The sequence below is a fragment of the Erigeron canadensis genome, chromosome 4, assembly GCF_010389155.1.
Source record: "Erigeron canadensis isolate Cc75 chromosome 4, C_canadensis_v1, whole genome shotgun sequence".
In the NCBI taxonomy this organism is placed as follows: Eukaryota; Viridiplantae; Streptophyta; class Magnoliopsida; order Asterales; family Asteraceae; genus Erigeron; species Erigeron canadensis.
The window spans coordinates 24224603-24241903 of NC_057764.1; the positions used below are offsets into that span (position 1 = coordinate 24224603).

A 17301-nucleotide genomic window follows, 5' to 3' on the forward strand; every position below is an offset into this window, starting at 1 on the left:
GTCTCCACACAATTATAAACTTTAGAATTACACATAAGTAATTCAGAAAACAATCAAAAAATAATTTTCATATAAAGAACAATAATCGATTGGACTTGATTTGAAAAGTTCTCAAAGGTTCTCGCAAAAAAAAAAGTTCTCAAAATAACTTTACCCTATATATATATATATATATATATATATGAGAAAAGGAAATATAAGGTTGTCCGGCACCTAAGCTTGAGTATGGAACCCATCACATACTAATATTTTATTATTATTTTTTTAATGAATAAATGCATGGACCCCCATGATTTTTATGGATTAAAAAAAACAATATGTAAATGCTCAACACCTAAGCTTAGATACCCAACAGCCTTATATTCTCATCCTTATATATATATATATATATACTCAAAATACAATGCATGTATCATGTATCTAGTTTTTCATTTAACTATTCAACAATCCTTTCCTTTATTTTTTCTTTTTTGACAATGTTAGGCAGGATATTATTTTATTAAGCTGGTCAATATGTCATTAAAAATTTTGATGTGACATTGGTAGAAGATGAAAGGTTTGTATTGGTAACAACGACCGCCAAAGAGATGACACACATTTGTTCACAAAGAAAATAAAATTTCTTGTTGTTTCCTATTAATAAACAAATATACGTGCCAACATTCTCTAAGATTTTATCATCAAGTTATCGCTGGCTAATTAACGACAATTTAGTCATTGGTTTCACTATAATTAAGTTGAAGGCAAATACATTTACTTTGATTATTTCGACTTAGGCCGGGTACAATCTTTGGGTTCCATTTGTCTACATTTTTAGTTAGTGTGAACAAATTAAAAATTTTGTCACGCTTTTATGTGTGTAAAAATATGTAGAACTAAAAGTGTGTAGAAATTTTTCCATACTAAAAAGTGTGTAGAATTAAAAGTTCATACTTTTTAGTGTAGACTTTTATAATTATTTGTAACACCCCATTTGCCCCCACTAAATAAAAAGTGTGAACTTTTAGATCTACACACTTTTTAGTGTGGATATATTTTTACAGACTTTTAGTTAATTCTACATATTTTTACACACATAAAAACGTAACAAAATTTTTAATTTGTTCACATTAACAGAAAGTTTGGATAAATACAACATTATTTGTAGTGATAGTCAAAAAGTTGTGATAATAACATTATTTCTGGTCCTATATTACTCCTTTTTTATACGAATTAGAAATATGTCGTCACTTATAACATTTAAACTTCTCAATAAAATCTAGATTGTATATTGTTAGTTGTGTCCTTAAATGTAGTATGTCATCGATCTTTGAGAAGATTTAAAAGTGAATATATGTATAGTCGTATCTAGTTGAATCGAGAAATTTAACTATTTAATACTGTGGGAAAGAGTTTTTTTAAAGTGAGTCAATCCACCATATATGTTGTTTGGTAAGGGTTGAACTGTTGAAGCGTTTGAGTTAGTGGCATTATTGAAATTGTTAGATCACTTTGTGGGTGGTTATGTTAGTGTTTGTTTTTTGGTAAATCTTATATTTAAACTAATCTATAAATCTCTTATATAAATAAAAGAATATTGTCTCTAGAAACTTTTTACCTATGTGGCATGCCATTATTTTTTTCTAAACTATTTTTAAAAATATATGATGACATAATAGATTTTCTTAGATTTTCTTTTATTTTAAAAACTATTTTTTATATTAGGCAATATGCCATTTCTTTTTTTTTTTCATATTATTTTTTTAACCTTAATTATTTTTAATTAATATGAAAGATAATATCCTAACTCTTTAACTTTAGTTTCATATCTACTATTAATTTATGATAGTTACTTTTTAATTTTTCATCACCCTAATCGGTTTTATGTATTAATGTTTATCTTTAAAAATATGTTGCTATCTCTGTATCAAATTATAATGTATTGACAACAAATTAAATACATATTTCTATATATTTTTTGGTTTTAAATTTTTAATTAAGCTTCCCGGGTTAAACCCGGGTTGATTAGCTAGTTATTTCATAATACATCATTGCTAGCATTAGAACCTTGATTTTTTCTAAAAGAAGTCAACGTCTTTACCACCCACCATAACAAGTTAGCTATTTTTACACACTTTATTATATGTAATTTTTGATTGAATGGTTCGCACATATAGATGTGTACAAAGTAGTAATAGGTTATGGCTATTTAAAAATCCCGGGTGGAAATGACCAATTTATATCTATCGCTCACATCATTATTGACCATTTTATTAAGTGTTTTTAAGTCAATTTTATGTGCATTTGGCGAGTTTATGGTGTTTGTTAGTGTTCTCAGGCTCTAAACAGGTTACGTATTCATTTGGCACATTTTCGGATTATTTTTGGTCAAGATAGTGATTCATGATATCGAGAGTTGTTTGAAGTGGAAGAGATGATGGGATTTGTGGCTTACAAGTTGGAAAATGGTGATTTCGATCAGAGTTACTAGATTGCGACGCAGTGGAGGGGGACATGTGCCCACTGCGCCGCAGTGGTCATCAGAAAAAAGAAGGATTTATCCGTGGATTTGGACTGCGTCGCAGTGGGGAGTGATGGTGCTTCACTGCGCCGCAGTCGCCTGAAGGACAAAATAGGACGTGGATCCTCACTGCGCCGCAGTGAGGGTATGCATGGCTCACTGCGCCACAGTGAGAGCACGGACAGAAAGGGTCTGGATCAGTTTTTGCATCAGATTTGGAGGAGTATAAATTCTTTCTATGAGCTGCTCTACAAAGGGTTATTTCAAGGATCAAAGCAAGAATTTTTTCCTCCGATTCATTGAAGATTCATGAGCACCCATCTAGATCGTATCTACTTTTATTGTCTTGCAATTTCAATTTCTCAAACGATTGGTACATTATGTTTTTCTTTTATTTTAATTATTATTTCGAAATGACCATGAGTGGCTAAACGTTTAATCATCCACCTTGATGAAACTAGACGAATGATGTGATTGCTATATTTTTAATTCAAAGAGTTGATTTCAATTATCATTGTGTCGGGATCTTGATGATTTTAATTCCTTTATATATATTATTTTGATATTGGTGACATATGTGTTCTTCGTTAGTGGTAATAGTTGAATGCATATGTGATTTTCAAATGGTTATTTGTCTATAAGCAATTATTACTAGTTCAGGGTATGATAGTGAATATCATTTTAATGAAAGGAATATGTTGTCAACGTGTTTTATAACTATTGGTGGTACAACGTTATTCTCACATAAATACAATTGTTAATTCGATAGTTAAACAAACTAAATGTTGGTAAGGTTGTCTAGGCATTGGTGGTACCGGCTCCGGTAATTTCACTAGCAATTTAGGTGATCGGGTAATTTTTTTAAGGTTGATGGTACCGCGTGAGCACCTTAATCCTTTTACGATTATCTTTTCAACTCAAATGAATTTGTTCTTAATTGAATGCAATCATGTTTGAAGTCTAGTGAATTCAAGGTGGATGATCTTTATTATTATTGTCTGAAGTTTTCCTTACTATTATGCAAATTGTCTTTTCAATTTCTTTTAATTTATTTGTCAAGTGAGAATTGAAGCAACACCCTTTTTTCCAAACCATTTTACCAAACAACTAGTTAAAACCAATCCCCGAGAACGAACACGGTCTTACCTCTTAACTATATTGCAAACGGTCGGGGCCACTGCCCGATAGTGTGTAGTAGTGAGTTTTAGGTGATTCTAGTTTATAATTTTTGAACTCGATTTAGCACATCAGGTTCTTTCTTTTATGTGGGACAAGAACATGTATAAAATATATAAAGATTATATTGCTCAGTTGCAAGTTATTAAGGTCGGTCTCCTCCGCTTCTAACCCTTTGGATTCGCTTATGTTTGCAGATGGGCTATAAATATACAGTCAGGGACGTCATATTTATAGTTGGGAGTTTAATTAATACAAATTTTCTAAATAGAAGCATTGAAATCCCAAACGCAATTTACTCTTGCATTTGTAAACAACCACATAATCCTCTCTTTATCACAACCAATTTTTGTCATCTACTTCCATTCATGCCCACAAAGACTCAAAAATGAATATCATCCATCTCATCACCCATAATAATATATATTCTTCTCACAAACATCATTTATGTCACAATAAATCTTTAATGGACACTTTTGATATGGGTAGTGACATTTATAATTTATCTAAATGATTTATTATAACGATTTTCTAACTTATGCCCTAAGGGCACACCTAAAATGCATTTATTATATGAATCTTCTTATTGAAACTAACAATTCATATTAATTATATTAATCTTTTTCTTTCTACCATATCTAGCCTTATATTATTCCTTCCTAATTTTTCCCGTCTACTAATTAAATATCTATAGTTCCCTATAAAACTATCCCAATTCATTGATAATTTGCTGTCACTTAAAAAAATCCATGCATCCATATGTAAATTGACGTCGACTTTTGTTCTATATGTATAAATTGAGTACTTTTTGATTGCTTCCAAAATAACTCCAAAACTAATGTAGGCCTTTTTAGTTTATGACAACAAAAATTAGTTCAGCAAGTTATATGATAACAAAAGTACACCAAGCAAGTTATATGATAACAAAAGTACACCAGGTTAGGAAAATGGGATTATGCATAAAAAATGTCATGTCATATGAATTCATTTTATATGTAATATCAAATATCACCAAATCTCCATAGTTTTGGTACAATTCAAAACAGTGAGCATGACACCAAAAAATATGCTCTAGCTTATTCTCACTATCTACTGTAAATACATATTGGAAGTTAAGGTTTTCAGTTTTAGCATTTTTACAATACTCCAAAAGCTCTCTTGCATCATTCTGTGATTGTAGTCTAAAATTTTGGTAAAAAGGTTATAGACATCCTTATTAAGAAAAGAAAGCTCACCATGTCTCACATACCTTTCAAGCTCCATCACCCGCATAATTTGTCTAACGGACAAACCTGCTTCTTTTAATAAAAGTATATGTTTCTCATCTTCTAATGTAATATTACGGTAAGATGGAAAAAAATCGAATCTCTTGAGTAGACAACAAAACATGTTTGTGCTCCGCAACAAACTTAGTAACTTGCCATTCTTCCGGAAAAATTTCGTTAATTCTTCTCAATGTAATACGCATGTGGGCTTTGCATTCATATCTTACATAGCCTCTGTTTCTTGTTTTTTTGGTGTAGTCTTTTGTAGGCTAGGCTTTTCCTTCTCGATGACAAAAAAAATCACGTCTTTTCCTTTCTCCTTTCTTGTTCACGAACCTCCCTTTTCAAACAGAAAACCCATTATTATATATGTATATAAATGGTATAACCAAAATATTGAGTATAAATCATTTGGTTGTTAGAAATAGAAAAAACTACTGATGTAATCACGGGATTAGAAAGTTGGTCATCACTACCCTTAATTGAAGATCTCAACTTGGACAGGAAGAAAAACCTTTATTATGTTTCCTTATTTAGTTCATAGAGTGGTCTATAAATTCTTGAATTTAAAATTGTAATATCATCACAAATGAATACAAATTCATTCAATCATCCCGATGCGTCTCCAGAAGAACAGTCATCTTCAGAGCAGTTCTCTCTAGAACAACAACACAATGCCATAGAAAATATGAGTCCAAACCTGATGTCCAAGGTAAGTAATTCTTCTTTGGATGTTACACTAGAAACTACTGTACCATATTCGAATGAGGTGTTGAGATCACAGTAAGGAATGTTTATTTGTTAGAAAAAGTATATACTGGATTTTTTGGCAGAAACATGAATGACTGATTGTAAATTGGCAGATACACCCATGGTTATCAATCAGAAATTGTTTATGAAGTTAGATGGTAAACTTACTGATAAAAACTGGTACCAACGGATGGTGGGAAAGCTGATTTATCTTGCTCATACTCATCCAAATATCGCATATGTCATTGGATTAGTAAGTCAGTTCATGCATCAACCTCAAAAAGAACACATGGATGCATTTCTAAGAATTATCAGATATCTCAAAGGAACTATTGTTCATGGGGTTTTGTTTAAAGCAAATGGTCATCTTAATATTCAGATATATACAGATGTTGATTGGACTGCAAACAAAGGAAACTGGAGATCGACCTCATGATACTTTTCTATGGTTGGAGGAAACCTTGTTACATGGAAGAGTAAAAAGCAAAAGGTTGTTTCTATGTCGAGTGCAGAAGCTGAATTTAAAGGTGTATCCAAAGGCTTAGCAGAAACATTATGGCTAGGGAAACTTGTGACAGAATTAGGATTTGCCCTCAAAGAAAGTATCTGATTACAATGAAACAACTTCAAATTTCAAAGAATCCAATACAACATAAAAGAACCAAACATGTAGAGATTGATCATCATTTCATCAAAGAAAAGCTTGAAGACACAATAATTAAGTTGTCGTGAGTCAAATATGAAGATCAACTTACAAGCATATTAACCAAGGCAGTAGGAAGTGTCATATTAAAAAAAATGTCTAAACAAGTTGAATTTTAGTGATCCCACTATTCAACTTAAGAGAGAGTGTTAAAAATAGAAAATATGACGGATGTAATTACGGGATCAAAAAGTTGTCATCACCAGGGACGGCTCTACAATGGGGGCAGTGTGGGTAACTGCCTCCATTCCAATTTTGGTACAATGTAATTTTTTAGAGGTATATTTGTAGTTTTGTTCCTAAATAATAATAATAAACAGAAAATACATTATACATACAAATGTCACCATCGTTGTCATTAGTCTTTTCTTTGGAAATGTGTTACTTATGTTGGAAGCATTAGTTTTGAGATACAATCTTCTATTGGTAAAGTAAAAATCTTCAGTTATTTTGATTTTTAACGAAGTTGAAAAAGAGAAGTTGAAGAAAGTGTTTTACTTGTTTGGGTAATTGTATCAAAATTTATCACATGCTCTAAAATTGCAAAGACCAATGTTCAAGTTAAAGATAGATGTTATCATAACTGGCACCCAGACGAAATTATTTTAAGGGTCCATTTTTTCTAATTCTCCGATGAGAGTTAATTTTTGTTTAAAAATTTTTTTTCCCTCAAAGATGACTCTATAAATATAATAAGAGACTTTTAAATTTGCCCCCTCGCAAAAAAAGTTCTAACTCCGTCCTTGATAAATCACTTCCCTTAATTGAAGATCTCAACTTGAACAATAACAAAAACCTTTATTATATTTTCTTATTTAGCTCATAGACTGGTCTATAAATTCATTTTGTCATTGGTATTTCCACCACTACTAACGTTTGAGGCCCATATATATGTGACGTGGGCTTTTACAATATGTCCTAGGTTGGATCATCGATTTTCGCATGTTGGATCATTGTCATTAGATGATTTATAGGCATTCATTTCTTACGGATATATGATGCATGGTATTAGCCGATAACAAAACCATAAAACAACGGTTCCGTTCAATAAACCCTTAATAATTTTATATATCCATAATAAATTTATAATCAAAAGAATGAATGTTTATATTTTATTTAAACTATTTCTTTCTAGTTTGTAAAAAAAGTTATTTGTATTAAGTAACCTTTGATTTATATACTACTTCTTTCGTCCCATTATAAGTGTCTTATTTTAAATTTTCATAGTATATATTTTTTAACTTTGATTATAAATAATTTTTATTGTGTTAATTATATAACACTTGATAAAAATATTATACCAACAAAAACATATATATATATAAAACTCAATCAATTTGTATAATTTTCATTAAATTTTCTATAAAACAAACAAACGTATTTACAATAAAACTGAGAAAGAAAGATGTTGAAAATTCAAAATACGACACTTCTAATAATGGGACGAAGGCAATAGTAATTTAATTAAAACTTATTCTGAAAATTTCAGAACTAAGTAATACGAGTAAATTAAATTAAGTCAATATATATATGGTTTAATTAACTCTATAGCAGATTAGCAGGTGATGATCAACCCGTCACGTATTCATTTACAAAGTGGTCTCTGCCACCTGACCAATTGTATATGTGAAAGAATTGAAGATAATCATCAACAGATATATATATGTATATTTAACTGCTAAATGAATTAGCTAGCCTATAAATAGACACGTACCATTATTCCAAGTTAAAAGAAAATAAAATTAGTAATCTAATCGATCGGTCGAGTAAAATGGAAAAAGACACGAAGTCCTGTTTTACTAGTGCCATGCAACTTGAAGGTGGCAAAAACATACCTCAACGATACATTCTCCCTCCACTACAAAGACCAAATATCAATAATAATGATTTCTCTTCTTCTTCTTCTTCAACCACCATTATCCCTGTGATTGATCTATCTTTGTTGAATGATCCCTTAACTAGGTCTCAAACCATCAACGAGATTCGTTCAGCTTGCGATAAACTTGGGATTTTTCAGGTTTGTTAATCATTTTTAATTTAGTGTTTTTTTAATTTCTGCACGAGTTATTACATCTAACTTGTTGAGATATATATATATATGGATTATTAAATGGTTGAAATCCACCTGAGCACTAGTCTGATTGGGCGATTAGTGGGTACCAAATGATATATGAAATCAGAGGGTTCTCTCACCAATTACCTTATATATATATATATATAGAAGATAAAATATTTTTTTTTGTGTATACGTAGATACGTTTATTTCCAAATCGATGATCAAGGAATTGAAATAAATAATCAGCTGATGAAAAATACTACTGTATTTAATTTACGTAAATATGTATATGTTGCATGCATGCCTGAATAAATAACAAAGTTTGTGTCATTTTGTATGTAATTTTTTTGGGTAAATTTTGTATGTAATTAATTAGGTGATAAACCATGGGATGCCAATTTCGGTGATGGAAGATGCTCTAGCCATAAGCAAAGAGTTTTTTCAGTTGCCAAGCGAAGAGAAGATGAAATTTGCTTCTGGAAATGTTCACGATCCAGTTAGATATGGTACTAGTATGAATCATGTTCGTGATAACGTCTTCTGCTGGAGAGACTTCCTAAAGCACTATGCAAATCCAATTTCGGAATGGAGCCATACGTGGCCTTTGAACCCTCCGGGTTATAGGTATATATAATACTACTCGTAATATAATTATTGTTAGAATAAGATTGTTATAGATTTTAATTATTATTTATGTTAAATTATCATTAATAAAATTGATTATCAAATAAAATTTGGTCAAGTACGTTGACTCAAGTTTAGCCAATGAGATTTTCAACTTCTATTTTATTTGAACTCTTTTTGTTGTTACATCATTGGCTTTACAATTAAGCTTGCCTAGCTAGCTATTTATAGGCATGATATATATGTCGGTGGACTTGGAGTCCATACAAACTATCTAGATATTTACCAATGATATTTAGTCTAATCAAGTAGTTGAAGTGAGTTAATATTAATACATAATATTATATATGTATGTGATTTTAATAGGATTAAAGTCTTACATGTCATAATATATTTGGATTTGATGTTGGGTTTCCTCCCATGAGAGTAAACTATAACACAATCGGATATTGACCTGTCAATGATACCAATGTACTGTTGTTCAAAAAATAACTATCTAGATTTTTTAAATAATTTATATTTAACTAAATATCTAGTCAATTCTAATTAGTCCTAGTAAGTTCTAGAAATACATATACATGCATATTATTTATATAACGAGTATATATATATTAGAACGGTACCTGCGCAATGCGATAGTGTAATGGGGTGGCGGTGGTGGTGCTGATGGATCGTGGTGGCAATGGTGGTGGTAGATTTGGTGGCGATGGTGGCGATTTAATGGTGACGGCGGTGGTGGTGGTGAGGGGCACCAGTGGTGATGGAGGCGATTGGTGGTAGTGGCGGTAGTGACGGGGTGGTGATGGTTATTGGTGGTGGTGTCGGAAAGTATTATAATGGTGGTGGTGAGGGGCACCAGTGGTGATGGAGGCGATTGGTGGTAGTGGCGGTAGTGACGGGGTGGTGATGGTTATTGGTGGTGGTGTCGGAAAGTATTATAATGTAGTTTGATGAATTGTTGAATGTTAAACGTTGAAAATGCTATTTTGGCTTTACATTTTATAAGTATATATAGAGGTGATTACAATAACAAAAATAGTCAAACACATTCTTATCTTGTATATATACGTATATGTATATATATTGTTATTATCAAAGTGATATGATGCTTTACTAAAACAGGGTTAATTGATTCTGCAGACAAAAACTAGGAAGCTATGCAAAGGCTGTTCACCTATTGCAAACGCAACTAATGAGAGGTGTTATAGAAAGCCTAGCTGGAGTAAAAAATGCTGATTACTTAGATGATGACATCAAACAAGGCTCTCAACTCATGGTTCTAAACTACTACCCATCTTGTCCAGAACCAGATCTTGCATTAGGAATGCAAGCACACACCGATTTCGGAACCATGACCATCCTAAACCGAACCGAACCAGGACTAGAATTCATGGACGTCATGACTGGTACATGGCATCCAGTTTCATCTATCCAAGGAGGATTAGTAGTTTTACTAGGGGATCAAACTGAAATAATGAGCAACGGTAAATACAAAAGTTTGATTCATAGAGCAACTGTTAACATGGAGCGGACTCGCTTGTCTATTGCAAGCATTCATAGTTTGCCCATTCAGAAAAAGGTGGGACCCATACTTGATTTAGTCAACAGTCAACATCCCATTGCTTACAAAGAAGGTAGCTTTGGTGAGTTTCTTGATCACATATCTGCTAATTCTCTTGGAGGTACTAAATACATTGACACCTTGAAAATCCCGCGGTAGGTGTGGATCGATACGAACGTTTAGCACAAATATATGCAATATATGATCAAGGAAAAACGCGCCTCATCGATCATCAGAGATTTTCTGCTTAAATTCATAGCTTAATTAGAATAATGTTGATTCTACCTAGCTTATGTATCGAATCTATCTAATTTGTTTATTTTTCATGAATTAATTACCTGATCGATCGATGTGATTGATATGATCTACTTACGAGTATGTTGTTTACTTGATACATATATATATATACAATAGTACAAAGAGAGCTAGCATTCAGTATATTTTACTTCGATGGTGACCCTGAACAAACCATATACTCTAACTAAAAAAAATTAACATGCAATTTTAGTAGACGGACAAAAACTGCAATTAATTAATACGTACAAAAACTGCTGATGAACATTCATTCTTCAATCTGGATTTCTATGGATCAAAACCGTTGATGGGGCAAAAATGTGGACTAAATGTGTAATTTGTGAAAATCAACCAGTAATTTCGTAATCATGATGGATATTAAAAGTTCATTTACTCCATATATATATATATTTAAATAGTACATGCACTACTCGTGCAATGCGACATCGATGCGATGGTTGCGGTGATCGGTGGTGATGGCGGCGACTGATAGTAGTGGCGGTGGTTGTTGGTGATGATGACGACGTTGAGTGATGTAGGTATTTGATTTATAGGAGGTAATTGTTACATTTTATATATAAGATAACGGACTAATTTCTCATAATAGTAGTATGTAACAAGGTTATAATCTTTAATATAGAGTATAAAAGAAAATTACAAATAAGACAAATGAAAAATGTAATGAATGAATTAAAAAGAAGACAAGTAAAATGGACCTAGCTACCTCTCCATCTATATGAATCGCCAAGTAGAGCTGGACTCCTTGACTCACAAGGCACAATGCAATTGTTTCCTTTGGTGATCACACATCCTAGCTATTTTATACTCTTTTTATATTTGTACTACTATATATGTCGACGCTCTGGAAGGGTGGTTAAAGCCTGACAAGTGGAAAATAGAAATGACAGATTGAGGCAGTGACTAAAATACAAAAAAGAAATCTGTCCTCGGTTTATGATTCATGAAACATGAAATGTGAGGATACTTTGCTTTTGTTTCTAGTTTTTCACTAGTTATTGTACCCGCGAAAAATAATGAAATAAGCAAAAGCAATCAAAATCAAATGTTTAACGATAAAGCCGTTATATAATTAAATAGCAAAAGATAAAGAAATTAGATGTTTAGTGATAAAACCGTAAAGTGTCACTAAAAAAAAATTCATTTGTTCACACTTGGTTATAAAAAATATGAAAAAATTTATGAATTTAATTACATATAAAAATGTGTAAAAAAAAATTACATTTAAATGTGTGAATAAATGTCAATGGTTATAATTTTTTTGCACTTATAAATGTGTAAACAAAATATTAACACTTAAAAGTGTAAACAATTGTTAAATATTTTCACATTTAAAAGTGTGAAAACCCATTTTGTAACACATGATTTCTTCACACCCTCCATGTGTGAAGAAAATAAGTGTTACTCGTACAAATTAACTTTCATACTCTTAAGTATGAACAATTGATATATTTTTACACACTTGAAAGAGTGAACTTCTCTTTTACACATGTATAAATGTGTAAATATTGTGATTTTTTATATTTTTCTTCACAATTTGAAATGTAAATTATTTGTATACACTTTTAAATGTGATTAAATTAACAAAAGTTTTTCACACTTTTTGAAAGTATGGAAAAACAAGTGTGAATATTAAAAATGACATATTTGTTGTAGTGTGTCAAAGTTATTCGACAGAAACATAAGAACCCAAAAGTTCGGTGAAAAAAAAATGAAAACGAAAACTTTGTTGGAAAGCAAAACTCAAAAGATAGAAACTTTAGAAGGTAAAAAATTAAAAACATAAAACAAAAAACAAAAGTAAAACATATAAACTTTAAGTGGTAAAAGTGGCAAAAAGTTAATAACTAAAGAGTTGTACATCATGCATAGAATCATGTTCATATCATGTTGCTTCTTAGTACTCCTTCGTTCTTATTTTATATTTTTTATTTTGACTTTTCAAGTCTTTTTCTTTAAACCATTGACTTTAAATGTTTTTGTTATATATTAGTTGATGAAATTAATATCAATGAAAAATATATTTAAAACTCGGTCCATTCATATATTTTATAGCAACTGTTATAAATTACAAACAAATATATTTACGGTCAAAGTTGAAAATAAAAAACTTAACAAGTCAAATTTGGACAATTTAAATGGGAAAGAGAGAATATATATATATATATATATATATATACGAGTATAATTTTCTTTTCATTAAACAATAATAATAATAATAATAATAATAATAATAATAATAATAATAATAATAATAATATATGAGGCATGGGGCCTATATAGTACATCGGCTTTCCACTAATTGTTTTTTATAAATCCTTATAAATCCTGCGAAGTTCTAACAAAAAATGATTGTTATAAATTAATAATAATAATTATGATTATAATTGTATGCTTAAACCAATGGGGTTAGTGATTCATTGATAAAATCTTTGACTTTGCAACCTATCAGGACTCAAGTCTTACTTTTTACATTTTTAAGGTGAATTATTAGAAGCATTTTACTAGAGTTTTGGGTTACAGTCCAAATATTTATGTAATTTAAAAGCTGGAATAAACTAGTTTGTCATTCTAACAAATGAAAATATAAATTTTAAAATTTGCTAAAAATCATTATCTTTCTCTTTAATAAAGCAAAGTTCTTAAACTTAAAAAAAAAAAAAATGAAAGTGCCGGGTGTCAACCTCTCCCCTTTCCTTTTTAAAAATTCTGTCAAACAAAAATGATGATAAACAAACAAATAAAAAGAAATTAGTGTGACATCTTAAACTTTTCGTTGAACGATCGACTTGAATCATTAAGTCAATGATTTATTTCTGTTAAGTATCTAAACGATTTAATGTGTATTTGTCATTGATGTGTCATATGTGAAAGGTGTTAAATGCCTTAATGTGTTATGATGTGATTTAATGGGTAAACATGCTTGATTTGTCGCACAATATTTCCGATAGAGTTTAAGTCTTAAATGTGATGTTTTAGACTGGAGGTCCAAGCTAAGTGTGAATTTTAGAAAGTTGCTTCAACGGGTTAAGGGGTCATTAGGCCTAATCACAATATTATTTTCGGTTTCTAAGCCCTAACCGCCACCTTTTGCAGTTTGCCCCATATCAAATCTCTTGCGAAAAACTTCTGAATCGTTGTGTTTTGTGTCTCCTTAATCAAGCTTTTGCATCCTTATTGTAATCTCCGAGTATCTGAGATATTATTTCATTGATTTCATGTCCTTTTAATCCTTTGCATCTTTTCAAATCTAGTCTAGGTCATAAGATAATTGTTTGTTGTTGAAATCAATCGTTATCATCGATTCAATGACCTTAAATGTTAATTGTTGTGTTGCAAATCATTTAAGGTAGGGTTGAGCAAAAACCGAACCAGAAAACCAAAAATCGAAAAAGCCAACCCGAACAAAAAAACCGAACAAAACCCATTGGTTTGTTTTTCGTTTTCTAAAAATCGAACGGATCAGTTTGGGTTTTGATTTCATATACCAAAAAACCAATAAAAAACCGAACCATATATATTTCAATTTACGTTATATTTATATCATACTACATTTATGTTTATTACTTATAATTTGTAAATATATTAATATATTTAAACTTTTTTTTCTTTTTAGTATACAAATGTATATAAATTGTATGTTCCAAATGAAAACGTATAAAAAATCAAATCAATTCGTTTTATAAAAGTTATACCAAGATAACACTTATAAAATATAATTAGTTAATAAAAAACATCTCTATACTTTATTTTGTCTATCATATTTTTTTTCTTAACAATTGAAAGTTAAATTTATAACATTATAAACAAAAAAACGTAAAAAAAAAATTTATAAAAAAACTGAAACAAAATCCTAAACCGAATCAGAAAACGACAAATCAAACCAAACAAAAAAAATCCAACAGTTTTGATTTTCTAAAAACCGAATAGATCGGTTCGGGTTTCGGTTTTAGGCAAAAACCGATCCAAACCGACCCATACTCATCCCTAATTTAAGGGATGATTGATGACTTCATTGCATCAATGGACTATTAAAATGATGTATTTGATGTTAAAAAGTCATAGTGGTGGTTTGGGATCGCTTGGTATTCGTGAAGCTCCTATTCTAGCCATACCCAAAGTCGTGAATTTCCCATTCTAGCCTTACCCTAAGACACTTATGATTTGGTGTGCATTCACTTCGGGTTCGGGTTGTCTTCTTATGTAACATGACAAGGTCATCAGTTATGCTTCACGTCAGTTGAAGCCTAGTGAGTATAATAATCCTACTCATAATATAGAGCTCGCTGTTATGGTCTTTGCTTTGAAGTTGTGGAGACATTATCTTTATAACACTAAGTGCACATTGTTACAGATCCTAAAAGCTTGCAATATGTACGTCTTCACTCAGAAAAATATGAATGTAAGACAACGTAGATGAGTGGAATTGCTTAAAGACTATGATTGTGAAATCATACACCATTCGTGTAAAAGGTGTTGGAACCACGTTAGTGTGACCGTCACTGATCATCTATCATTCATGATATGATAATTGACGATAACTGAAATTCCTATGTCTAGTAATTATATAATGGCCGTATTTACTCTTAAAGACATACTATAGGGTTTCTCATTAGATGATTGGAACTATGAGGACTAATGCTACATACATTAAACACCAGAGAGGTTGAATGTATAAATACTTTCATTATAAATAAAGAGTCATTAATCCAAATTTAAGGTTAATGAAGAATCACAAATCAAACATTATACCCTCCTTAAATTCGTGTGTGTCTTCCTCATCAGATTCGTGCATAACGTTACAGCTGAATCATCATCTCATTATTATTCAATCGTGTTTTGGAAACCCGAAATCAATAGCAATCATGCTTAATGCTCTTACAGGTTCCACAGAACGATCGATGATGTTTTATCACTCGAATCGTTTGAGCTGAATCTATGTTACTTGAGCATATCGAGTTGATCCAAATTAAAGCTCTTTTAGATGACAATGTGGGGAAAAAACCCTTGGGTAAAAAGGAACGGGTCAAATGATGGTGAATAAGTCCGGGTTTTCATCTATCATTTTAGTCCACCATAAAACTAAATCTTGACTCCGTTATTATACCTTATAACAGTATAACTTGCTTTTGAAGACATTTACTAACTAATAGTATATAACTTGCCTAAAATTAATAAAATTTATTCCTCAAATTTGATGTATGATCCAGTTCACAATCTCAAAAAGAAAGATAACATGGTGCTTTGTGTTTCTTTTAATCCCAATTCACCAATGATAAGCCCCGATAAAGTTGCATTCATGATCTCCAAATGTTTGTGAACTTTCATATTGATTGGATATTATAGTTTTTGCGTTGATTCATGATCTCCAAATTTTTTGTGAGCTTTTATGTTCATGGGATATCAAGTCCATTTGAGAATATAGAGATGAGTAAATAATCTCTAGATGACATATATAATAGAGAAAATCGTGACAATAGACAATTTTCGTTATGATTTTACCAAAATAGTCAAGTTTTTTCAGATTATCACAACATAGGCAAAAAAAAAAAAAAAAAACCAAAATCGCAACAAGAAACGGCAAATCGCAACAAGAAACCTGCAAATCGCAACAAGAAATGACAAATTTAAGAATTTTTTTGAATGGCATGATACACGAAGGAGACCAAATTAAAGAATTTTTTTTCTACTCGACTTAAGTACTTAAATCCTTGAAAAATGTTTTAAATGACATGATACATGGAAGTCCTTTTAATTGGAGCACGACGAAAAACCTTGGGGAAAAAATAGAGTGAATGTAAAAGTAATTAACAAGTTATCGTTGGTTCTTTTCAATATTTATAAATGATGTTTTAGTTAGACTCAATCTACGCTACAAATAAAATACCAAACAATTAAACAAATCAAGAAATTGTTGACTATGACCAATTAATAACATCGTGTAATTGTATCAACCGTCAAATCGTCAATCACATACGGCACTAGCTAGTGTTTTAACCTTAATTGAACTTTTCTAAGAAATAGAAGTTTGGCGAACAACCAAAGCTCGTACAGTCATACTGAACATAAGAACAAGTCATTAAGTCAAGCAAATGGAATGTTACTAAACTTGATTGAACCACATAAACCGTTTCATTTGCTCATAGAGTATAATATTTCCGTTTCAAAAAAACAACTGTTAACCATATTTTCTCTCATTTTGAAACAAATAGAGTGAATTATTTATTTGTTCATATAAACTGTCTAAAAGATAGTTTTCATCACTATTTTGAAGTTAACTTTGAAACCTTTTAAAAATAGATTAGAATTTAGAAGGTAAGAGAGGGGCAAAAAGCTAAGCTGGATACTGTTCCA

General features: G+C 30.9%; 1 protein-coding gene across 1 annotated transcript; it reads left to right on the forward strand.

Moving 5' to 3' along the window:
- Nucleotides 1-8165: 8165 nt before the first annotated feature.
- LOC122597206 (flavanone 3-dioxygenase 3-like) lies at nt 8166-10794 on the forward strand. The gene is made up of 3 exons (XM_043769830.1): nt 8166-8411; nt 8827-9074; nt 10215-10794. The coding sequence occupies exons 1-3, from the start codon at nt 8166-8168 to the stop codon at nt 10792-10794; spliced, it is 1074 nt and encodes a 357-aa protein (XP_043625765.1).
- The last annotated feature ends 6507 nt before the right edge of the window (nt 10795-17301 follow it).

Excerpts from the sequence above, each read along its gene's own strand:
- LOC122597206 (XM_043769830.1), top strand. The coding sequence starts at position 8,166 with ATGGAAAAAGACACGAAGTCCTGTTTTACTAGTGCCATGCAACTTGAA. Across the intron at positions 8,412-8,826 it reads ATAAACTTGGGATTTTTCAG|GTGATAAACCATGGGATGCC; the intron begins GTTTGTTAATCA and ends GTAATTAATTAG. Across the intron at positions 9,075-10,214 it reads TTGAACCCTCCGGGTTATAG|ACAAAAACTAGGAAGCTATG; the intron begins GTATATATAATA and ends TTGATTCTGCAG.